At 48.5% G+C, this 26,039-nt stretch overlaps 1 protein-coding gene across 14 annotated transcripts in view; it reads right to left on the reverse strand.

Moving 5' to 3' along the window:
- The window catches only part of PTPRS (protein tyrosine phosphatase receptor type S), a 305,911-nt gene that overhangs the window by 72,338 nt on the left and 207,534 nt on the right, over positions 1-26,039 (reverse strand). For 10 of the 14 annotated variants that reach the window (XM_081895351.1, XM_081895349.1, XM_081895354.1 and 7 more), the window contains 4 exons: positions 23,991-24,572; positions 23,265-23,401; positions 20,656-20,797; positions 1,604-1,909 (listed from right to left, as the gene is read on the reverse strand). In XM_081895351.1, coding sequence (XP_081751477.1) covers positions 1,604-1,909; positions 20,656-20,797; positions 23,265-23,401; positions 23,991-24,572 — 1,167 coding nt within the window. The remainder of the gene's footprint in view (positions 1-1,603; positions 1,910-20,655; positions 20,798-23,264; positions 23,402-23,990; positions 24,573-26,039) is intronic. The other 4 variants (XM_081895344.1, XM_081895356.1, XM_081895347.1 and 1 more) reach the window with 1 other exon arrangement.

Genomic DNA, 26,039 nt, shown 5'->3' on the forward strand with positions numbered 1-26,039 from the left:
GTGGCCTTTCAGATATTTTATTTTATTTTATTTTAGTGTTCTGTTGGAAGCCGCCCAGAGTGGCTGGGGAGACCCAGCCAGATGGGCGGGGTACAAATAATAAATTATTATTATTATTATTATTATTATTATTATTATTATTATTATTATTTGCGGCTCAAGTCGTTGAGGGCTTTCAAGACCAACACGAACACCTCAAACTGGGCTTGGGAATAAACCGGCATGTTTTAAAAAGCGAACTACACATTTGTATTTGAAACCCAACTCTGGGAGGTTGCATTTCAGACTGACGTTTCTGGGTCGCCTTCAAGGGCGGCCCCCTGTACAGCGAATTGCGGTAGCCCAGCCTGGAAGTTACCAGAAAGAGCGATGGAGAGTGCATAGGTTTTGGAAACCCTGCCTTAAAAGGCTCCTTATAGCTGTGTTTGGGACACCCGGCCCAGAGGTGTCTTAAGCATATGCAGCTGCAAAGATCTGCCCGATGGAAACCCCTCCAGGTTGCCCAGTCCCAGGCGCACAGGAGCGTGGCCACCTCAGCGTCTCGCTGACTCAGTTGCGCCTGAACTTGCGGCGCAGAGCCCCCCGCAGTAGCAGAGCCTGCTGCGGCACTCCGACTGACGGCAATTTGGAAACAGTGGCTCATGTTCTCTTGTCCCCTTTATAAAGATCTGAGGAATGAGATCATCACCCCACTCTTACTTGCCATCCCAGGCTGCCCATCTGTGGCCACATTGTTCTTTCTTTGTGCATTTTAACTGTTTTAATGTTGTATTTTAATCTTGTTTTTAAGTTGTATTCATTCAACTCGTTTTTATTATTGGTTGTTAGCCGCCCTGAGCCCGGCCTTGGCTGGGGAGGGTGGGGTATATAATATATATATGAATAAATAATTTATTATTATTATTATTAAAGTAAAAAGGTAAAGGTACCCCTGCCCGTTCGGGCCAGTCTTGCCAGACTCTGGGGTTGTGCGCCCATCTCACTCAAGAGGCCAGGGGCCAGCGCTGTCCGGAGACACTTCCGGGTCGCGTGGCCAGCGTGACATCGCTGCTCTGGCAAGCCAGAGCTGCACACGGAAACGCCGTTTACCTTCCCGCTAGAAAGCGGTCCCTATTTATCTACTTGCACCCGAGGGTGCTTTCGAACTGCTAGGTTGGCAGGCGCTGGGACCGAGCAACAGGAGCGCACCCCGCGGCGGGGATTCGAACCGCCAACCTTTCGATCGGCAAGCCCTAGGCGCTGAGGCTTTTACCCACAGCGCCACCCGCGTCCCTTATTATTATTATTATTATTCAGATCAAAATGATCAGACAACAGGTTGCTAGGTTTATCGAGGGTGCAATGAGATTAAGGGCCACTATCTGGACGATAATCTTGGTCATTTGAATGCCCCTTTTACCCATTGTTGTCTTTTTAATTGTATATATTGCTTGTTTTTTTGTTGCTATGGCCGTTGGCTAATGCGAATAAAGTTTATCTATCTATCTATCTATTCCTGCACCCTTAGCACCTATGGGTAAGACTGCCCTCCATCCTTGCCCCACCCAATATCTCTGGCCTAACTCTCCAGGAGGCTCAGCAGAGAAGCCGAGGAACCAATTACCGTCTTCGTCGGTGCGGACGATGACCGGTGAGCTTTCTGGCCCGGGTCCCACCATCGTGTGCGCCACCACAGTGATCCGGTATTCGGTCCACTTCTCCAGCGATTCCAGCAGGATCTGATTGGTGCTTGGGTGAATGTTGGTCACCTCTCTCGGCTCCGTGTCCTCTGAGTCCAGGGCTCGGTAGCGAACGCTATATCCGTTCAAGACGCCATTTTGGCTCTCGGCTGGAGGGGGCCGCCAACTTACCAGAATGGCCGTGGATCTGGTGCTGACACATTTTACGTCTCGAGGGGGGGCGGACGGTTCTGTTGTTGGGTGGGGGGAGGGAAGAAGGGAGCAGTAGGGGAAGTCCGGGGCGGGGCGGGGGCAAGGAGGAAGGGGAGAGGTATTGGGGACAGCGGGAGGGGGGGTCGGGTCAGGAAAACAACAAAAGATGGGGAAGGGGGGAAAAGAAAAACAGGAAAAATGATAACAAAAAAATCTAAAACGAAACGTACGAAAATTTGGCTTAGGAGGACAAAATTTAAAAGGGGGGAGAAATTAAAAAAAAAAGAAACGGAGCTCTGCTTCCTTTAAATTAAAAAACAAAAACAAAACGAACAAAGCCAAAATTGCAACAGAAACAAAGCGGGGGGGGGGGGGGTCTTGCGATGCGAATCGTACAAAACAAAATGGCTTGCACAGATTGGCAAAGGTCTCTTCTCAACTGCTTGTAAGGCTACTACAGATTTAACTCCTGCCCGGAACAGAATCTATCTAGGGCCAAATTTGCACTGTGTGCTTCCAGTGCTACAATGCCACTTTGATCACCCAAAGAATCCTGGGATCTGCAATTGGTTCAGGGTAGGACAGCCGTAGGTAAACTCCTGCCCTCCAGATGTTTGGGACTACAATTCCCATCATCCATAGCTAACAGGACCAGTGGTCAGGGATGATGGGAATTGTAGTCCCAAACATCTGGAGGGCAGGAGTTTACCTAGGAACAAATTACAGGTCCCAGGATTCTTCGAGGGGAAAGACGCGACTGTTTAAAGCGGCAGCACAGAGCTTTACGGTGTGAATGTGGCCAAGCTCAACAGCCAGAATTACTCATCTACATGGATTTGGGGGACGGGGAGACGGGGTCCCCCTCCCCACGCCAGAAGAGATTGTGCCCATTTTAAATAGGGAAAAAACCCACATAGGTGGTGGATCCTGCTGCGATTCTCTGCAGTGCTTCCACAAACGCAGCAAGGGGAAATTTCCCTCGGTTCTCCCCGGTCCAAAGGATTGGACACCTCCTCCAGTTCTTCACACGGGGAAAATAAACTTCCGCAGGCGCCATAGGCCAGCAGAAAATTGAAGCAGGGACACAAAATGGGCAGACAGATCCTTCGACCAAGAAAGGCCATCAGATCTACTTGACTATTAAGCAGTCCAGTCTGCTGCTACACATTTCGGCAGGCGGTGCTGCTTACTCCCGAGTAGCTCTGCTGCTTTGGGGAAGATGTGGCCTTGATCTGCAAAAGTCTATTTGGAGGCGGGAGCACGGAGGGCAACTTTTTCTTCCCTGCTTCCCGGCTGCCAATTCCCCCCCAGGGAAGAACTGCAAAGGGGGTCCCTCCGTCTGATAATAATAATAATAATTTATTATTTATACCCCGCTCATCTGGCTGGGCTTCCCCAGCCACTCTGGGTGGCTTCCCAAAAAATATTAAAATACTGTAATACATCAAACATTAAAAGCTTGAGTGCTACACTGAAGTATAGCAAGGTGCTTTGCGCCTCTGCAACATCTGGCGCAGGACGGACTACACTGAGTGGCAGAAGCTCTGCCCGATTTCAGGCAGGCAGCGTTCCCAGTCCTAACTGGAGGTGCTGGCACTGAACCTGGGAACTTCAGCCTGTGCTCTATCATGGAGCTGCGGTCCTCCTGTAAGTGGAAGGTTCTAGTCCAGGGGTCTGCAACCTAAGGCCCGTGGGCCAGAAGCGGCCTGCGGAGGTCGTTTGACCAGCCCCCGAACCGAGCTGCCGCACTAAACCAGTGCAGGGGACTCGCTACTGCAGTGCCGAAAATTGCGTCTGCGCAGATGCTGAAAATCACAGGATCCGGCCCACAGAGGGATCACCGCGGGACCGATCCGGCCCAGGCAAGATAAACCTTGCTGACCCTTGTTCTAGTCCTCATGGTTCCCAGTGGAGAGCTGGCATTTACAGGAAACTGCCTTAAAGTAAGTCAGATCATTGTCCCACTGGGCTCTCTAAAGTGGTGGCTAGCGCTGTGGCAGCTGTCCCCAAGTTTCAGGCATTGGACCTTCTCTGCCCTACCGGCAGATGCCAGATGCCTGACCCCAGGACCTTGTGCATGCAAAACAGATGCTCTGTTGCTGACCTACGGCGGTCCACAGCCCCGCTTCCTATTGCTGAACACCTGCTCAAAAGGTGTTTTGCAGGGCTCGCTGCAACCCAGCGAGCAATTCCTTGCAGGGCTCACGGCATAAAGATTTGCTGGAAGAAGAAGGGAGTCTTTCATAAAGCAGCTCTCTTCACGCTGGGGTTACGGTCCTAATTTTGCACGGCAATTTTGCATTTTCTTCCCTCTTTCCCACAAAGTTGTTCAGACATGGGGAGAACAGCCCACCCTGTTTCAACAGGGGGAGGGAAATCAGGAGGGTCTTCCAACTAAGCTCTACTCGCAAGTAGACCCACCGAAATGAACAGGCCTAAGTAAATGGCATCCATTAATTTCAATGGGTCACCTCTGACTTACGCGGGAGAGGTCTACTCTGAAAATGAGTACAATCACACAGCGTCAATCACTTGTGATGAATCTCTGGATCCATCCTTCTGATTTTGCTCTCCTCCTAAATTTATGCCCCAGATCCCCCAGCTCAGGTGGGAATACAGCTGTTGGGTTGCTGGAATAACAATTGGAACCAGGATTTCAATGGATACTGAAGTTAGGCAAAACTAAACAGAGAGTTGGCTGTGCTAGACACACATCCACCAGGCTTTGTTCCAAAGCTGCTTTCGAGATACAGAGAGAGTTGAGCTCTGAATTCGGAGACGATATTCTCATCTTCTCCCCCCTCCACACCCCCAAATTCTGGCACTGCTCCAGCTTGTGATATTAATTGCCCCGTTCTTCACCTTGAGTGTAGGGTTGGTTTCCCCAACCCAGTACAAAAATAAATAAAACGCTTCCATTAATTCGGATGAGACATTTTTTTTGGTACTGCAAAGCTGCAGTGCTCTAGATCGGGACCACGGCGGGGCGGAGGGAGAGGGGCAAAGTTTTCCTACTTTGCAAATCGGGGTTGCAATCCAAATGGAGGTCTCTTAAATTAGCCAAGGGGTGGGTGTATCTGTAACTAAGTGCAGTCATACCTCGAGTTACAGAGGCTTCAGGTTGTGGTTTTTTTGGGTTATGGACCGCCAAAACCTGGAAGTACTGGAATGGGTCACTTCCAGGTTTCGGCAGTTGCACTAAATCGCACTTTGCGCATGGGCAGAGGCACAGAATCACAACCCGCGCGTGTGCAGACGTGCCACTGCAGGTTGTGAACGTGCATCCCGCACAGTGGCGTAGCGTGGGGGCTGCAGGGGGGGCCGGCCGCACCGGGCGCAACATCTGGGGGGGGCGCGCTTGCACTCGCAGCTCTTTGCCCCTACCTGGCTCACTCACTCTCTCTCACTGCAGTGCTGGCTGTGCGAATCCGATCCGAGCCGCCGGGTCGCTGCCCACTGTGGAGGGGGTGGGTGCCAGGTGTGCGGTGCGGAGAGAGAGCGAGGGACTATCTGGGGGAGGGACAGTGCAGCGACCGCCCAGCGCAGCGCTGAGCGCGGGAGAGAACCACACCAGACCAGCCCAGGCAGCAGCAAGAAGAAGCTGGCAGCGGAGGCAGGTTAGGGGGCGCAAATTACTTGCCTTGCCCCGGGTGCTGACAACCCACGCTACGCGACTGATCACGTTCGCAACCCAAGCAACTGTTAAGGTCACAAGAAGCCTAGGCTAGCTGTCTCTTACCCTCCAAAACCACAAGAGGCCACAGGGTTCCTCTTGTGAGGTTTGGAGAGGTGCATTTAGGGCCCCATCTCTCTTCTCCCCGCCCCCCCCCTCGCAAGAGTGCGCAGACCTTCACAGCCTTAGAGCCTTTTTATTAGAGCACCGCTTTGTGAGTAAAAAAAGTCCAAGCAACTTGCTAAACAGCCCATCAGCAACCCCTGGATTAATGTTCTTCCAACACACCAGACGTTCAGAAGAAAGCTGGGGGTGGGGTGGTGGACGGCACTAAAAAGCAAACGGCAAGCTTGGGGCAGCAACGGAAAATTAGTAACGAAAGCAAGTCGCTGCATTAAAGGGGGGGGGACAAATTCAAAAGAAGGGAAATGATGATTGTAACAAAATAAAATAATAATAATAATAATTTCTCTAGTTATACAAAAAAATATAAATCAAGTACTTCCAGAGTCCTCGTAGTCTCTTTTACCTACCTTCCGCGCATCGGCTAACTTTATAAGACTTTCTTACGAGAGGGCTAGGGTCGCTTGGTGCGGCGGAGGCCAGACCGCACTCCTGGTGGGTTTCTAAGGCATTCCTCCAACGGTCTGCCTCTTTGAAAGAACGAGACACTAACTCACTTGATGCCCCCACCACCTGGGCTTTTCTCAAAGACGGCCCTCGTCAGCAGGGGGACGGTGCCATCACATGGCAGGAGTCTCTCCCGTCCTGACCAGGAGATGTCGGGATTCGAACGGAGGGCTTTATGCGTCCTCTTCAGAACAGTTTCCGTTTCCTCCTCGGCCTCTTGGTTTTACACTGCAGTGCTAAATGCAGATCTCTGCGGGTTGCCTTTCAGCTAGGTCTATTTTCTGTGGCGGGCGCGGGCAAACGGTTTGGAGTGCTCCAACGCATTATTCTGGAGCGACTCCGAGTTGCGTTTTCCTTTCTGCAGAGCAGAACTGGCGTCCTGTTGTCTTTAAACTGAAGCACCTAAATGGCTTAGCTTCGGAATATGCAGAGTAACTCCTCCTTAGTGTTTTCCCTGCGCCTTTTCTCATCCTCGGCGCCCAACTCACCCGCCTTTCGCTCTGATCAGGGAGAAGACTTCTTCTCAATGCCTAAAACCGGCTGCCCTCACATGCCGACTCTGGCTCTTTCAACTGCTTGTAACCATGGGACAGTTCTTCAGCTAAAACTTTCCAGAAACCCACTGCAGAGTCAGACCTGGCCTCACCTACCCAACTTCTTCCCCCCTTTTTCCCCTGTTTGCATTCTGAGCCAAAAAACCTCCCCAGCCAGTACCAAAAAAAAGAGTCCAGCCCCGGTCCAAAATAATGTTTTATAAAAACAAAAGCGGAGTGCAGAGTTTCTTTGGCTGTGCTGCTATTCCAGAGGATGGCCCTGATCACTCACCCCTCTAAAAGCTCCGAGAGGAAGACACGGTGTGCGTGTGTGAACGCCCGTCCTTCCTTAGAGGGGCAGGGAAAGAGGCGAGGAGACAGGGAACCTCCTCCTATCCAACCAAAGCAAGGGAGGCAGAAGAACCACAGCTCCTACTTGTCTGGACCGCATCGTCTGCGAAGGAGGACCCCTTCGTAGGGGGGTTTCATGGCCGTTCCATCACAATCCAGCCCAACCTGTGCAAATCCAGGGGTGTCTGCCTGCATGTGTGCGTTGCATGAGAGACAGCCATTCCCGACAAGAGGACGCAGGAGGTTTTGCAGCGACTGGAGCGAGGTCAGAACTTTGGAGAGAGCTCCGAAAAAAGCCTTCGCCCACCTCCAACTCACTTGTCCTGCGCCTCCTTCCTCCCCCACCCCCTGGGGGGGTTTCCCGAAGGCCGCCAGGAGTAGGGGAGCGTGCCCAGAGCTGCGTGGAGCGTGGCCGAGAGAGAGGGGTGCCGAGCATGCGGGAAAGGTGACAGGTTGGGCTGTATTTGTGAATCCGCTTGAGACCAGCCAGTACTCACCTTCTGCCGCTGCTTTCACGCGGCCTTAAAAGATGACTGTCCAGGCCTCAAGAATCGGGCCCCTTCACTGAGTTGCCATATACCAAATGCAAAGTGGCTTTACTTGTTGTTGTTTGTTTGTTTTTAACCCTTTAGGTACCATAGACTTTGCATACATCTGTTCAATGTCACTGGCTTATTCTATGCGCAGAAAAAGAGGGGGGCAAGCTTGGAACTCTTTTAAGAGTTCTAAATCACAAAGACAACCTTTTCTCCCCATTAAATGTGTTTTCAACAGAGTTAAAAGCTCTGGAGGGGTGGGGCGGGGGCTCTCTCTCTTTATCCTGCCCTCCCTGTTTCCTTACAAATCTGTCCCGTGCACTTTGCACGCCAGTGAAAGTCCTTTGAATGGGTTAGCGCTTCCCAAAAATACTGAAAAGAAATTGTTGTTGTTGTTATTTCTAAGGGAACCAATCGCCCAGCAAGAGCAAAGGCCAACTCTGTCACTTTTACTGTTGGGTTAGAAATGGCATTATATCCACCAATAATCACTGATCTGGTTTCCTTTTTTAAAAATTGTTTTTTAGGTCCCTCCCAGCCAATTTTCTTTTCGTTCCACTAGATTTTCCTCCAGGTGTTCTACAGTCTATTGTCTCTGGTACTTGAAGAGTTAAAGGCAGAATTCTTTTGCAAGATCAAAAAATAATACTTTACCTTTAGTTTAATGGATTTTTTTTGAAACAAAAAACGGGTTTTTGATGCTCGGGAACGCCACCCTGGCGGAGTAGCACGGAAAATGGTGTAGCGGGATGTGCTGGCATGCGGGGGGAGGATGGTGGGGGGGGGTAGGGAAAGGAAATTTTGCCCAAACCATGCACGCTTGCGTGTGAAAAGCTGAGGCGGAGAAGAATCGCAGGCAGGGGAGCGAGGGAAAGAAAAGAGAAGCATGAAATCAGAGAGAGAGAGAGAGAGATAGAATAAGAGAAAGGTGTATCCGTATTGAAGCTTTATCCTGGCTTCTCATAAGGCCAGAGCCTTTAGCATCAAACCACAATTCTGGGAAGGTTTTATTGGAAATCCAGCACAGGCCTGGCGATTGGTACAGTGGTTTCCAAAGGTGGGGGGTGGGATTATCTAGTGGGGTGCGAATTGGCAAGGGGGCAGCAGGAAGGCACTGGAGAATACCAGACTTTGAAAAGCTGGCATCCCTGGATCAAGATATTTGGAGACAACAAAGGTAAAGGGTGAAGGGACCCCTGACAGTTTAGTCCAGTCGCAGACGACTCTGGGGTGCTCACCTCGCTTTACAGGCCGAGGGACCCAGTGTTTGTCCGCAGGCAGTTTTTCCGGGTCATGTGGCCAGCAGGACTAAGTCGCTTCTGGCGAAACCAGAGCAGCGCATGGAAACGCCGTTTACCTTCCCGCCGGAGTGGTACCTATTTATCTACTTGCACTTTGATGTGCTTTCAAACTGCTAGGTTGGCAGGAGCTGGGAGCGAACAACAGGAGCTCACCCTGTCGTGGGGATTCGAACCGCCAACCTTCTGATCGGCAAGCCCAAGAGGCTCAGTGGTTTAGACCACAGCGCCACCCGCATCTTCAAAGGGCTGTCATATGGAAGATGGAGCAAGCTATAGTTTTCAAGTTACAAGAAAGGAGATTTCAGCTAAACATCAGGAAGAACGTTCTGAAGGTAAGAGCTGTTCGACTCCCAGGGAGATTGTGGACTCTCCTTCCTCAGAGTTTTTTAAGCAGAGGTTGGATGGCCACCTTCCATGGATGCTTCCGTTGAGATTCCTTCATTGCAGGGGGTTGGACTAGATGACCCTGAGAGGTCCCTTCCCCCTCTACAGTTCTACTTTTGCTGAATTAATTGAACAGAATCGTTTCAAATGGATTCCGAATAAATGTGCCTAAATAGCTGCTCCTGGTTTCAATTTTGTCATGTTTTTATCTCCCTTTGTGGGTCGTGCAAACAGATTTTCTGAACAATGTTTTCTAATAGGGTTGTGGGAAGCTGGGGGTGAATTAGGAACAAATTCAGTTATTGCTGTTCTGCCAGGCGGAACTATGAAGGAAGACGGGGGCTGCACGCAAGGACATTTCACAGAATTGTAGAATTGGATGGGGGTCCCCATGGGGTCATCCAGTCTAACCCCCTGAATTCTTTGGGGGGACGAATGCACTTTATACATAAGGTGGGAAGACAGGTTTGGTATTTCCCTCCTACTCTAGTGTCAGGGCTGGCATTGCTAGCACCTGCCCAAGCCTCTGGACCTGGGAGCTTCTTCAAGCAGGGCAGGTGGTATGTGGTCTGGCACTAGTTCCCATCATTCCCAGCCACACTGGGTAGGACTGATGGGAAACCGAGTCCAACAACATCTGGAGGGCACCACGTTGGGGAAGACTAACCTTGGCGAACCTTACTAAAAAGGAACCACAAGGAAAATGCAATGGACCTTGCTGTGAGCGTCGGGTGACGACACTGGCACTGGCCAATAGGCTGAAAAGCAATCAGTAGCAGTGAATGAATTTGCTTTCGCCTGGGTTAGCCTGAATGACCATACTGTCCATTTTTTTCAGAGCTCACTCTCTGCACACCAAGGAAGGAAAAAACAAAGAGTTGCAGTTAATGTTACTAATTCTCAAGAGTAGAAATTGAATCCAATGTTAGCCATGCTCAGAGTAGATCCCATTGATATTCATAGGTCCATCAATGGACCTAAGGTATGATATTCATACCGTAGGTTCTTTAATAGCAACACTGTCTTAAAAAAACACAAGTCGACGGATAGCTCAGTCAGTAGAGCACGAGACGCTTAATCTCAGGGTTATGGGTTCGAAAACCACACTGGGCAAAAGTTTCCTGCATTGCAGCGGGTTGGACTAGATGGCTCGTGGGGTCCCTCCCAACTCTACAATTCTGTGATTCTACGACACTCTTAATTTAACTTAGGCTGCATTCACAGTGCACATTTAAAGCAGTCTAATTCCATTTTAGTAATCCCAATTTAAACAGCCATGGATTCCCCCAAATAATCCCGGGAGAGCTGTACAGGTTATGTAAACTTCAGGATGCGTGCGCGGCAACCCTGGAAGTATTTTACCGGGTTTCACCGCGCGCGCATGCGCAGAGGCAGTAGACCGCGCATGCGCAGAAGCGGTCCTCAGGTGGCAGAAACCTCGGGTTCTGACCAGACCTCTGGAACGGATCCTGTCTACAACTGGAGGTACCACTTTAGTTTGTTAAGGGTCCTGAGAGTTGTTAGTAGGCCTCGTCTTCTCCTTGTGAAGCTGCTGTTCCCATAGTTCCCTGCGAAGAGGCATTGGCTTTTAAACCATTATGGGAATTGTAGCTCTGTGAGGGGAATAGGGGGTCTCTTGACAACTCTCCGTGCCCTTAGCAAACTACAACTCCCAAGATTCTTTGGGGGAAGAAGCCATGCTTTTCTGAAGCGGTATCGCAACGCCTTCGACGTAGGACGTAAACTTTCTCAGGGAGGGAGGATCTGAGCACTAGAATCCTAGAATCATAGAGTTGGAAGAGACCCCAAGGGCCATCGAGTCCAACCCCCTGCCAAGCAGGAAACACCATCAGAGCACTCCTGACATATGGTTGTCAAGCCTCTGCTTAAAGACCTCCAAAGAAGGAGACTCCACCACACTCCTTGGCAGCAAATTCCAGCTTCGAACAGCTCTTACTGTCAGGAAGTTCTTCCTAATGTTTAGGTGGAATCTTCTTTCTTGTAGTTTGGATCCAGTGCTCCGTGTCCGCTTCTCTGGAGCAGCAGAAAACAACCTTTCTCCCTCCTCTATGCGACATCCTCTCATATATTTGAACATGGCTATCATATCACCCCTTAACCTCCTCTTCTCCAGGCTAAACATGCCCAGCTCCCTTAGCCGTTCCTCATAAGGCATCGTTTCCAGGCCTTTGACCATTTTGGTTGCCCTCCTCTGGACACGTTCCAGTTTGTCAGTGTCCTTCTTGAACTGTGGTGCCCAGAACTGGACACAGTACTCCAGGTGAGGTCTGACCAGAGCAGAATACAGTGGCACTATTACTTCCCTTGATCTAGATGCTATACTCCTATTGATGCAGCCCAGAATTGCATTGGCTTTTTTAGCTGCCGCGTCACACTGTTGGCTCATGTCAAGTTTGTGGTCAACCAAGACTCCTAGATCCTTTTTACTAGATCCTTTTTTACTACGGAGGACAGCCCCTGCGGATACGCCCAGAAAAGAGAAAGGGAGAAATAAAATCTACAAGGCTCTAGTTCCCCATGCGTTTGAACAGGCATGCCAGCTAGAGAAGGAAGAAAAGGAGGAAAGGGTCTCGCCATGATGTTAAGACTGCGGGGAGGGAGCTGTATGGAGTTGGGGGGGGGGACGACTGCATGGGGGTGGGAAAAGGAGAGACACAAAAAGCCTGTCCCAAGCTGGGAGGTCTGAGCGCCGAAGGATGCCGCCGGGATCAGGGAAGAATTGAACTCGTTCCTCCAACAGCCAGCCAGGAAACAAAAAGAATTGGTTTCACCACGTTACAAGACCACGTTACAAAGCCCCACTCCTCTTCTTATCCCCAGGCCACCCCAAAACCAGGTCTTCAAGCCGGGAAGCAAATCCTCTCTGAACTAATTAATGAGAGAAAGGAAGGGAGGAAGGAAAGAGAGAGAGAAAGAGAGAGAGAGAGAGAAAGGGAAAGAGAGAGAGAGAGAGAAATGGGGATATCCCTGCACCCCATTCACGAAAACCTAGGGGCTTTTCACACACAGAATAACCAAAATGTGGTGAGAGGGTCTCTCCAAGGGGTACATGCAAGGAACCTTGATGCGAGCCCAGAACCATCGCCAACTTCTCCCCTGGTTCCTGAGCTCCTAAAGGATTTCCAGGGACGCCTCTCCTGTGATGGAGAAGGGTCCTTCTCTTTTAAGGAGGCAAGCAGTGAGTCGAAAGGTTAACCGCGGTCCCACACTGCTTCTTCTACTGACGCTTGTTTCATTTTTCAAAACAAAACAAAACCAACAAACAACAGCATTACAAGACAAAGACCCATCTCCGACAATCGACACATTTCCTCCGTTAGCAGCGAAACAGCATGCCTGCGGAAAACCACCAAAGAGGACCTCTTTTCCCTTTCGAACGGGACAGATATGAGAACCAAACATTTAACAGGAAGGCAACAGAACCACCATCATCACTGCCACGGGCGCGCGAGGCCTCTGAAAAACTTTGGGTGAGATTATTTGGACGGCTGTTGTCCTCATAGGACCTGCTGCTGTGGGGCAGATATATAACTGTGGAGGATGCAAAAATATAAATGGTGTGTGTGTGTGAGGGGGGGAGATTTCGCAAAGGTTTTACCATGGATCAGATGACTCCAATCAAGACATCTTCTAAATCCGTCTATCTAGGCATCTATCTATATCTATCTATATCTATCTATCTATCTATCTATCTATCTATCTATCATCTATCTATCTATCTATCATCATCTATCATCTATCATCTATCTATCTATCTATCTATCTATCTATCTATCTATCTATCTATCTATCATCTATCTATCTATCTATCTATCTATCTATCATCTATCTATCTATCTATCTATCTATCTATCTATCTATCTATCTATCTATCATCTAGGCATCTATATCTATCTATCTATCTATCATCTATCTATCTATCTATCTATCTATCTATCTATCTATCATCTATCTATCTATCATCTATCTATCTATCTATCTATCTATCTATCTATCTATCTATCATCTATCTATCTCTATCTATCTATCTATCTATCTATCTATCTATCTATCTATCTATCTATATCTATCATCTATCTATCATCTATCTATCTATCATCTACCTATCTATCTATCTATCTATCTATCTATCTATCTATCTATCTATCTATCATCTATCTATCTATCTATCATCTATCTATCTATCATCTATCTATGATCTATCTATCTATCTATCTATCTATCTATCTATCTATCTATCATCATCTATCTATCTATCTATCTATCTATCTATCTATCTATCTATCTATCTATCTATCTATCTATCATCTAGGCATCTATATCTATCTATCTATCTATCTATCTATCTATCTATCTATCTATCTATCATCTATCTATCATCTATCTATCTATCTATCTATCTATCTATCTATCTATCATCTATCTATCTATTATCTATCTATCATCTATCTATCTATCATCTATCTATCTATCTATCATCTATCTATCTATCTATCTATCTATCTATCTAATCTATCTATCTATCTATCTATCTATCTATCTATCTATCATCTATCTATCTATCTATCTATCTATCTAGGCATCTATATCTATCTATCTATCTATCTATCTATCTATCATCTATCTATCTATCATCTATCTATCTATCTATCATCTATCTATATCTATCTATCTATCTATCTATCTATCTATCTATCTATCTATCTATCATCTATCTATCTATCTATCTATCTAGGCATCTATATCTATCTATCTATCTATCTATCTATCTATCTATCTATCTATCTATCTATCATCTATCTATCATCTATCTATCATCTATCTATCTATATCTATCATCTATCATCTATCTCTATCTACGCATCCCTCTAACCATCCATCCATCCTTAACTACTGCGTATTTTCAGTTTTGCTAAAATGTAACTTAACTAGAGTCCCCCCCCCCCCGTAGATTTTCAATTAACTACCATCGACTGGACCCAAACACCATTCTTCCACAACGTTTACACCTTTTACTATAGCCTTGTTGTACTTCTAAGACTTGGGTTTTATACGCAAAAGAAAGGGAGAAAAACCAAAGCAGAAATTAACTTCCTTTCCTGTTATTCGCCAGCAAACTCCACAGTTTCTGGGGAGAGGCAACAACCACTATTCGTTATCATCTGAGCGCTGTTTTGGCTGAAGACCTTTTACGCCATTATTCAGGGCGCATCCGCACCTCAGCTTAACGTCCGTTAGGGTACCGTTTCTGCACCCATCAAACCCACCCCCATTCGTACAACATTCATCGGAAAGAGCTGTCGCCCCAAACCTTCTCCCTGCTAAAATTCAGAGCTTCCTAATCCTCAGAAAATCCAAAAGGGACATCTGCTCAGCTTTAAAAGAGCTTCTGTTGGCTTTCTGCAGACACCTTTCTCCAATTTTTCCTAGCATGTAGGTGCTTTTTTTGGGAACAGCAGAGAGCAAGAGAATGGAGTTGGAATCTTCAGGTTAAAATCATATCTGGATATAAGCAATTCAGGTATATGCAAAAAGTAAAGGATCCCTGGACGGTTAGGTCCAGTCCAAGGCGACTATGGGGTTGTGGCGCTCATCTCGCTTTCAGGCTGAGGGAGCTGGCGTTTGTCCACAGACAGCTTTCTGGGTCATGTGGCCAGCAGGACTAAACCGCTTCTGGCGCAAAAGAACACCGTGATGAAAACCAGAGCACATGGAAACATCGTTTACCTTCCTGCTACAGTGGTACCTATTTATCTACTTGCACTGGCGTGCTTTCAAAGTGCTAGGTTGGCAGGAGCTGGGACAAAGAAACGGGAGCTCACCCCGTCGCGGGGATTTGAACAGCCGACCTTCTGATTAGCAAGCTCAAGAGGCTCAGTGGTTTAGACCACAGTGCTACCCGCAACCCTAGCTCAGGTATAACTGCCAGGGGACAAATTGGCTCACATAAAATGCGGAGAATAAACTATACCTTCGCTGGAGACAAGTCCAGCTAAATCCTATAAACCTGTTTCATTATATGTGAGGGAACGTTCCCTCAAAGTTATTTATCGACTTATTAAATTTATAGACCATCTCTCATCAGACTGCTTTACTGTATAAAAACACAAAAAACAGCATAATGACAAATGAAGCAACAACCCATATAAGGTCATTGATGGTTTAATTAGTCAAGGGCCTGCTTTGGGTTGGCTCCTAAATATATGTTGTGAAGGCGCCCAGTGAGCCTCCCAGGGGACAGCATTTCACAAAACGGGAGCCATCGCAGAAAAGGCCCTGTTCTGCATAGATGGCATCACACAACTGTGCGGATATCTCTGATCACATCGCAATCGACACAGGATTGCTGGAATGGTAGTGAACTCTTGAGGGGCATTCTGTTATCTTTGGTGGGAATGCCCTCCGGTTTCATTATTCTAGTCCCAAGTACTCAAATAAATTTCTGAAATAATCAAATTATTAGTCTCATTACTGAGTACGTGGACATGAAAGCTTGTTGCTCTGAAGGACTTTTGACGTGGGTGCTCACTGGAGCCAGGAGTTCGATTGTCCAGCAGTGGTAAACTTTGAAAAATCTGCGTAGGACCGTGTTGACGGGGGGGAGAAAATCTGCGTAGGACCGTGTTGACGGGGGGGAGAAAATCAAACATAAACTGCCTGTATCCAGGGGCGTGGAGCATCCAGGACATTTTTATGTCCTCTGGTGGGACTTTTATTTTCTACGCTTTGGACTTTGATGCTCAGCATTCACCATTCATGCCACCTGAGTAAATATGGATGTTTGGATCTGTACTGGTGCATCACTCGTTCTGTCTCTTATTATTAACTGCTTGCTTGCTTTGTATGATATAATTGTCAGCTTGCATTTCGTAGCACAGGAAGTTTTGAGCTGATGTGTAGAGATCTTTCCTATTCTACGTAATTCGAGAGGGTTCTGGAAGCTTCTCTGTGTGAAAGAAACAGGCAGAAGGTTCCTGATGTTTGGGTTATTCCTTCCGAGAAGCTGAGTGCCGCTGGCTTAAACTGGTCCTGTTATCTCTTTCTGTCAAGGTCATGATGACTATGAAAGTAAGGCCAGAAGGTTTCACTTTCTCTTTCTATCTCTCTTCCTTCTGGTGTGGTGTTCCGTACAGAGCAGGCATGGCCAAACTTGGCCCTCCAGCTGTTTTGGGACTACAATTCCCATCATCCCTGACCACTGGTCCTGTTAGCTAGGGATGATGGGAGTTGTAGTCCCAAAACAGCTGGAGGGCCAAGTTTGGCTATGCCTGGTATAGACTGTTAAGATTTAGACTTATTGTAAGTTATTGTAAGTTTAAGTTAAGTCTGTTGCAACTGGTTTTCTTATGGACAGGGCCAATACTGACTCTATTGGATTTGTGACCACTATGCTCATTTGCCTTTAGTAAAGCTCTGCTGGATGAAATATTATTTGCCTCTGGTCTATTTTTGGGGAATCCTGCAACATGTTTAAGTTGTTACTCTGCTTACTATACATTGGAATCTGCTCTGGATGAATACTGAGTAGAATTCAATGGCAGTAATACCCTGCTACCACATTTCTGGCTTGTTAGTGGCATTAATAAAGGTTAAAAATGGGGGGGGGGGAGGAGAGAGAAAGCCCTGCTTCCCGCCCAAACACAAAACGAGCTGGATTTTCACTCAAAGAGCACAGAGATACCGTATTTTTCGCTCTGTAGGACGCACTTTTTCCCTCCAAAAATGAAGGGGAAATGTGTGTGCGTCCTATGAAGCGAATGCAGGCTCCTTGGCTTCAGCGATAGCAACGCGAAGCCTCCAAAGCGCAGAGGGAGCGCTCCCTCCGCGGTCCGGAGGCTTCGCGTTGCTTTCGCTGAAGCCTGGAGAGCGAGAGGGGTCGGTGTGCACCGACCCCTCGCTATCCGGGCTTCAAAGATAGCCGCCTGAAGCCTCCAGAGTGCAGTGCGAGTTCCTGCTGCGTTCCAGAGGCTTCAGGTTCCTTTTGCTGAAGCCGGGAGAGTCTTGCTCTCTTCACACTGCACAGTGTGAGCTCTTTTCATCGGAAAGAGCTGTCACCCCAAACCTTCTCCCTGCTAAAATTGAGAGCTTCCTAATCCTCAGAAAATCCAAAAGGGACATCTGCTCAGCTTTAAAAGAGCTTCTCTTGGCTTTCTGCAGACACCTTTCTCCAATTTTTCCTAGCATGTAGGTGCTTTTTTTGGGAACAGCAGAGAGCAAGAGTTGGAATCTTCAGGTTAAAATCATATCTGGATATAAGCAGTTCAGGTATATGCAAAAAAGTAAGGGACCCCTGGACAGTTAGGTCCAATCCAAGGCGACTATGGGGTTGTGGCGCTCATCTCGCTTTCAGGCTAAGGGAGCCGGTGTTTGTCCACAGACAGCTTTCTGGGTCATGTGGCCAGCAGGACTAAACCGCTTCTGGCGCAAAAGAACACCGTGATGAAAACCAGAGCGCATGGAAACATCGTTTACCTTCCTGCTACAGTGGTAGCTATTTATCTACTTGCACTGGCGTGCTTTCAAACTGCTAGGTTGGCAGGAGCTGGGACAGAGAAACGGGAGCTCATCCCGTCGCGGGATGAATAGAACTCACACTGCGCTCTGGAGGCTTCAGGGATCTTTGAGGCTGGTGGGGGGGGAATGCATCGCTTCCCCCCACCGCCAGCCCCACAAACTCAGGGGGCAGCACAGTTGAACGCACCTTGTTTTAGAGGGCGAGTAGAAAAAAAAAATTCTCCCCCTCTTTGCGCAGCGCCCCTTCAGCGAAGCGGGAGGAGAAATGGAAGGGGCTCCGTTTCTCCTGCCGCTTCGCTGAAGGGGCGCTGAGCAGAGAGGGGGAGAATTTTTTTCCCTTGTTCTCCCCCTCTAAAACAAGGTGCATCCTATAGAGTGAAAAATACGGTAATTTTGCATCCTCCACAGGCATAACCCATATGAGAACAGCACCTACGATTCTGGTTTCACGCTGTGCAGAAGCCACAATGCGCGAGGGCAAGGGTAGAGTCGAGGTGTGGAAGTCAGGGAGAAAACAGAAACGAAGAGTCGCCCAAAACAAGCCAAGGCAGAGACAACAGGAAGCGTGGGGAGAAAAATCGACTCTACAAGGCTGTTAGAGGGAGGCAGAGTTACCTAGTGGTGACATAAGGCAGGATTCCTTGGGAGGAGGAGAATCCTCTGCAAAGACTGCTTTCCGCTCCAACTCAAAGGAACCCCACCCCGTTCACGGCTACTCTGAAGCCCTGGCCAAGTTTTTGTGGGTTGTTTTTTTAAATTAAAAAAACGGTAAAGAGAGGACAGGGAGACACAGAGAACAGCCTGCCACAGCCAATCATGCGGTTGGAAAAATAGAAAATAAAAAGTGAGTGAGAGAGAGAGAGAGAGAGAGAGAGAGAGAGAAAGGAGGGTTTGTGTGTGTTATGTTTGTGCCTGTGTGTGTGTGAAAACCACCTCGTCCGTTGTTGTTTCTTAAAAAAATAATAAAAGCAAAGATCCGTGAGAAGCCCAGGTTGCGGTGCTGCCAGCCAGGGATCGTGGCCATCCCCGGTGGTTGTGGGGGAGAGGTGGGTGGAGGGGAAGGGGAAACAACAGCGAAGGGAGACAATCCATTAAACTAAAACCACCACCAGATTGCATCCTGGTGTCACCATTAATCCCAGCGCCCTCCGCCACTCAGGGGTTAGGGTGGCCAAAAGGCTGCCTTTGTTCTAAAGGCTAGAAAGCATCGTGGATCATGGGCAAGGGGTTGGGCCGGCGGGGCAGCGGGGTTCGAGAAAGGAGCGCTGGCTCCCAGCCATTTTCCTTCCTCTTCATCAGTGCTCTGTTGCTTTCTTCTGCAAAACAAGCCCCGTGTGGCTGTCAATGTGCTCCTCTCAGTGGCTGCATTCCCTAGGGCCCAATTCCCTACGCTGCGTTCAAGCTTCGGCACAACGTAAAAGCCACACCCAGAGCTACAGCCGAACAGAGGTTTCGCGCTCAGTTTCCGTATAACCGGCGAACTCTTCGTCTCCTTTCCTGCAAGCGAGTGAACGGGCTCTTTGTCCGGCTACGGATGGCTTTTACGCTGTGCGAGAGCTCAAGATACGAACTTGGCAGCTAGGCGGAAGCCACAGAAATGGAACAAACCGCTGTGGGAATGCAGCCGAAGAGGGGGGCGGCTCGGACCGCGCCACAGATGCTTTGAGTTCGAAACACACCTGGAAGGCGCCAGGTTGGCAAAAGCACCGGTGCGGGGACATTCTCGCCAAGCAGGCACAAGGCACCCGATATGGGAAAACAACAACTCTCGCACCTTACCCCTCTTGGGACACTAAGAGGCCACACATCCATTTGCCCCAAGCCCACCCTGCCCATCAGCTACAGGTGGCCCTCTTGCCACTTAAAAGTTTGGCAACGAAGTGGAACTTGAAAGAAACGGCTCAGAACCTAAAGGAAGCAGGCAGCTGACCTCTGGTTTGGGGACAAACAGAAGAAGTGCAATGTTCCCTTGGTGCAGAGGGAGGTGGGAGACAGGTATCATTAGTTCATTCAAGAGGCACCTGTGCATAGCTGTCAGCTTACAGATAAGGGATTTTCCCAGCACATGTATGTTCAACTTCTGAGACCCTCCGAGCCAAAGGCAGAAAGCCCAGCCAGCAGACAAACGAAGCCTCAAGCGGTGGTTCCCACAGCGCAGCAACCCGGAAAAGGGGATGCAGCAAGGAAAACCACCGTCACCTCTCTGCTGGGAAGCGCTGAGCAAAGGCGAGTCCCCAGGCAACACGGCCGATTTGATCGGCACAAGGCATGCAAGCTCCACCCCCCAGTCGTTCTTAGACTCCTTATTGGGTAAGCAATGCAGTCAAGCAACACAGTTGGAGCCTCCCTCCTCCCTGGCTAGCAGGGAGGGAGGGAGAGGAGCTGCTTCCTTTGAAACCCGGGAAATTTAAGGGACATCATCAATAAGGGACAGCAGCAGGACACAGGGCTGGGATAAGGGACTGTCCCGCCAAATAAGGGACAGTTGACAGCTATGCACCTGTGCCCTCTGCAAACGAGGGTTTAAATGCAGACACCTGTGCGGACAGAGGGACCAGGACGGGCTGCCCACCTGCCTACACTTCCACACAACACGCATGATCACCAGCTGGTTTGGACCGAACGGAGCCCAGAGAGCAAAAGAGACCCTCGGATTAAGTGCCAGGGGGTGAGACCAAGCGAAAGGACCGAATTGAGTCACGCAGCTTCCCATGCCCGCCCTCCGGCGCCCCCTTCCCCCACTCACCATCCCTTGACCACCATCCACACCTCCTCCCAGACAAGGGATTCCCCCCCCCCCACTGGCGGAGAATTTTGGGGAAAGGAAAAAAAGACACCTACTAGCCTGCAGGGTTCGCTCCCTGACCTCCGGGGTTTCGGCCCCAATGCCCAAGGCCGAGCGAGCAGCCAGTTTGAAGACATACTCTGTGTTGGGCTTCAGGTCTCTCACGGTGAACGAGGTCACAGGGTCAAAGGTCCTCGTCTGCAGAAGGGGGGCAGCGGGGAGATGATTGGGGGGGGGAGACGGGGAGACAAACCAAAGTGCAAAAAGTGTGAACAGGAACAAGAGGCACACCCGTTTCCATACAACGAACGCTCAGTTCTTGCGAACGCGCCGTTTGTGTTGCTCCCGAACTACAACTCCCATGAGCCTCAGCAGCATGGAATGGGCTCAGCCCTGGAAAGGGGGTCAGCTCTTCTTCCGCAGAGGTCTTTAAGAAGGTTCGGTGGCCACCTGCCTGGGATTCTTTAGCTGTGACTCCTGCATTGCTGGGGGTTGGTCTAGATGAGCCTTAGGGGTCCCTAAACCATACAATTAAATGATTTCATGAGAAGCATGGCCGATGGTCATGCATCTGGAACTAGCAGGGGGGGGCAGGGGTGGTCTGAGGGGGAACTACACTTAAAAACAACATTTCATTCTTGAATTTACAAATGAAAGAAACAGGATACAGTGGTACCTCGGGTTAAGTATTTAATTCGTTCCAGAGGTCCGTTCTTAACCTGAAACTGTTCTTAACCTGAAGCACCACTTTAGCTAATGGGGCCTCCTGCTGCTGCCGTGCTGCCAGAGCACAATTTCTGTTCTTATCCTGAAGCAAAGTTCTTAACCTGAAGCACTATTTCTGGGTTAGTGGAGTCTGTAACCTGAAGCGTCTGTAACCTGAAGCGTATGTAACCCGAGGTACCACTGTAGATGCAAGGAGGCAGCTTAGGACAGCTCGATTAACAGCACACACAGATTATCTTAATACTCCCTTTCTCTTTTACAGGTTTTTGAGACGGAGCGATTCATATATTATGGGCCTTTTTGAGTTATTAGTTTTTACTGGATTTACACCCCCCTTTCTCTCTAAGGAGCTGAAAGCAGCATTCACGGGATGACCCCCTGGTCTTCATTTAATCCCCACAGCAACAACCTTGAGAGGTAGGTCAGGCTGAGAACTGGGATTGGCCCACGGTCACACCTGGCGTGCTTCATGGCTGAGCGGAGATTCGAACCCAGCTCTTCCAGGTCCGGTCCAGCGCTCTAACACTACACCTCCCAGCATGACTGGGGAGCAGGCAACATCTTTTTACACCAGCAGAGTCAACAAACGCTTTCTGCGCATTCTCAGATGCCCTTTTATCTTCTGTGCTCATTTCTCCAAAGGAGCACTTTGCCAAACTTTCTGATGTCGCCGGTCGATATTTACGCTCTTCCAGTTATGAGCTGCAACTGCTCCGGCAGCCGAGAGTAAACGACTCGGCCGCCTTTATGATTAAGATCTGGATTTCTATCCAAAAACCCTTTTCAGCCGAACCGATGTCGCGGAGAGGGGCACATATTATTTTATTTGCTTACCATCCTCAGGTAAGCAAGAGGAGTTATCTACATTCAAGGGCATATCCTGGTCAGGTAAAACAACAAGAATAATTTAATTATTTGTACCCCGCCCATCTGAATGGGTCGCCCCAGCCACTCTGGGCAGCTTCCAACAGATGTAAAAGCATAATAAAACATCCAAACATTACAAATCCCTTCTATACACGATTGGATCCAAAAAGCTGACAGAATATGCCGAATTAGACGGTCTGTCAGAAAAAATAAAGAACAAATCAAAACAGGAATTTGTTTCAAAATGGGAGGTTTTCAAAGAATATCTGAAAAAAATAAATATAGTAGTTCAAATTCTGTTGCAGCATTCGAGGAACTTCAGTGATAGTTGCAAGGTAGATATAAGAAATTAAAAGTTTAATTATGATAAAAGTGTGTATTGGCAATAAGTAATATGAAATCGAAATACGGAATAGATGGGAGGTTGCGGCTTTAGTGTTAAGACCAATATATGTTTTATTGTTTGTTAAGAAAATTATGTGCCTATGGTTCTTCCTGTGTGTAATTTGGTATTTGTGTTTTTTCCTTTTATATCTATCTATCTATCTATCTATCTATCTATCTATCTATCTATCTAATCAAAACATTACAAATTTCCTTAAAAAGGACTGGAGGGGGAGCCCACAGCAGTGAAGGGTGTGGCTCAGAGAGGCGAATGTTCTGGTCCGGGTACCAAAGGCCAAACAGGGACTCCTTCCTCGCTATTACTCCAGGAAGCCCCTGAATTAAACACGACAAAACGCAATCAATAAACAACTTAAAAACTATTGACGTGGAAGCGGTGCCAGCACAACGTTTAGTGCAAGCCGGCATAAAGCCATACGAAGTAGGGTGAAATCGATATAGAAAATAGTTTTGAGAACCAGGAAGTGGGGCTCAGGAAGCGTGATTGTTCTAAGAAATAAAAATAATGTGGTTTTTTTTTGTTTTGGGAAAGGGCTTTGGAGGACGGGGAGTTCTGCTCTGTGCCCTGAATGGGTCCTAACACAAGTGCCAGGTGAGTCTCTCCGAAGAGAGCATTCCGTCACCAGGGGAGTCACCACAAAGAAGCCCCCGCGAAAAAAGCACTTACCTCGGGTTTTGCCTGTGTGGCGTCTTTGAAAACCAGCTCATACTTCAATATGATGTCCTGGCGGGGAGGACTCCAGGTCAGCAAAATGCTGCTATCGCTCTTGGCTTCTGCACGGAAGTTCATGGGTTGCCCGGGAACTGATGAGAGCAGGAAAAACAAAAAGACCCAGACGTTGTTGTAGGTAAGAATATAAGAACGTAAGATGAGACCTGCCGGATCAGGGCCCAGCACCCTGCTTTCACTGAAGGAGGGAGGAAGGGGGAGAGATTGGACAAACAAGAAAGCATTCCCCCCCCCCTTTCCTTGCTTGTTTTTTTGCAAGTTGTTTTCCTGTGTGTGTCCCCCCACCTCCCCACCACTTATATAAATCACAGTGGTCGCTCGGGTTGCGAACGTGATCCGTGCGGGATGCACATTCGCAACCCGCAGCGTTCACAACCCACAACGGCGCGTTTGCACATGTGCGGGTTGCGACCCAGCGCTTCTGCACATGCGCAAAGTGCAATTTAGCGCTTCTTCACATGCGCGACCGCCGAAACCCGGAAGTAACCCGTTCCGGTACTTCTGGGTTTCGGCGGTCCCAGGTATGACTGTATAAATTTATAGGAATCAACATTGACTTGTCGTGTGAACACTCGCCTAGCAAATGATTATTCCTGAGAACGTGCTGCATTCGGATGGTGGGACCCGTGTTGTAGTCACAACACTGGCTCGGCGAGGACTCACCTCCTTGCTTGGTTTTGACTTGGATCGGGTCCGAGAGCGGCCCGTCTCCCACGGAAGTGAAAGCCAGGACCCGAACGGTGTAGGTTTCCATCTCCAGGAGACTGCTGACGGTGGTCAAGAGGCTGTCGTCGACGTTGTGCTTCTGCCAGTTGCTGACCGGCTGGTCTGGCTCCATGGTGTAGTAGACCCTGTAGCCCCGGATCTGACCGTTCGGCTCCACGGGCTCCTCCCACTGGATGATCATGGTTGAGGCGCTCAGCATCCGGCCCTGGACATTGCGCGGGGCGCTGGCGGGGGCCTGCTCCCCTGTCCGCATCACCACGGGGTCGCTGGGCGGCCCCTGCCCGATGGTGTTGACGGCCGACACCCAGATCTCGTACTCCGAGTTGGGGCTGAGCCCACCAATGCTGTAGCGGGTGGTAGTGATGTCTTCCTTGATCTGGTAGGGTCCGTCCTGGCTCTTCGACTTGTACTCGATCACGTAGTAGGACACAGGGTCAGGGTTCCCCGAATCCCAAGTGATGGTGATGCTCGTCGCGGTCGTCTCCGTCACGATGGGGGTTCCCGGAGCCTTGGGGAGCGCTGAGAAGCAAACCGGGAGAGGGAAAACTCAGGGAAACGAAAAGCAAATGCAAACAGCAGGACGCCATATGCTAAATGCTGCACCTAATTGGTGCGTTAGGGCATGGGGAGCCGGCAGCGCAGGTCTATAGACGGCGCGGCTGTTTGGAGAAATGTTCCCAGCCTTGTTAGGCACAGTTTATTATCCTCCTTAAACGGCTCAATCAAAAGGGAAAGTGCTCAGCTCGGCATCTGGAATCATTAACGTGAGCTCAGAGCTAAAAAACTAACAACCCGCCAACCAACAGCTTTGCTTGTGAGTGTGTGTCTAAATGGAGACACGGTTTCCGAAGAAGACAGGTGGGAGCTGAGCGCCTTGAGCACGGCCGCCATTTTGGAACACGTCTTGCTCAGAAAACATACTGGAAAGGGCAAAATATTGAAAAACATCTTCATGTATGCGACAACGGCCGCAAGAGTTCTGGTAGCACAAGGATAGAAGACTGAAGAAACCCCAACGAAAGAATCATGGCAAGAAAAATTGATGGACTATGCAGAACTGGCAAAACTGACATATAAGCTATGGGACAAGGATAACTGTGACTTTACGGATAAATGGGAACCTTTTACAAAGTACCTGAAGACGCAACCAAGCGAACTGGACTCCTTGGCAGGTTTTGAATAAACATTCACGAACTTTTTATTGATAATAATCAGCTAAATAGTTTGAGGATCTATACAACTTTGTAACATGCAGAAAACAGCATTCTTAGAGAAACCAAAGACTGGAACTGAGGAAAGTCGGGGGATGGGGTGGGTTTTGTGTGGGAGGGGGGAGGGAGGAAAAATGGGTGGGGGAACAAGGATGATATGTTTTTGGACAATATGTCTTGTTATAATTTTGAATAAAAAAAAAATTTAAAAGAAAGGAAAGGGCAAAATATCCACCGTACTAGGGAGCCTGGAGGAAAGTGGGGAGAGATGGGAATCACTCCCATTATTTTAGAACATAGTAATGTTCAATGATAATGAAGATCTGAAAGAGAAGGAACTGGTTACTCAACACCTCCCTCTTTTTTAAATGTTTTATTGGGTTTTAGACAGGGATCATAGGAATAACGAACGATACAAATAAATAGACCAGGTCTTCTCGTGGTATTTGCATATCATGAAAAGAGCACAGTAAATTTGCAGAAGTATCTGTGACACATAGTACATTAACGGTGGTCAATGTATAGGTTCTTGGTTCGTGAATTGGTTTAAACCAAAACAGAAGGGAAACAGGATAGGAGCAGAATGAACAGATAACATTCGACAAAATTCCAATCAGGATCCCTTGTGGCTGAGCTTAGATTAAATATGAGTAATTGCCATTTTTCCTCTTAAAGTAAAGGTAAAGGGACCCCTGACCGTTAGGTCCAGTCGCGGACGACTCTGGGGTTGCGGCGCTCATCTCGCTTTACTGGCCGAGGGAGCCAGTGTGCAGCT

Source organism: Podarcis melisellensis, assembly GCF_964234715.1.
Source record: "Podarcis melisellensis genome assembly, chromosome: 18".
NCBI lineage: Eukaryota > Metazoa > Chordata > Lepidosauria > Squamata > Lacertidae > Podarcis > Podarcis melisellensis.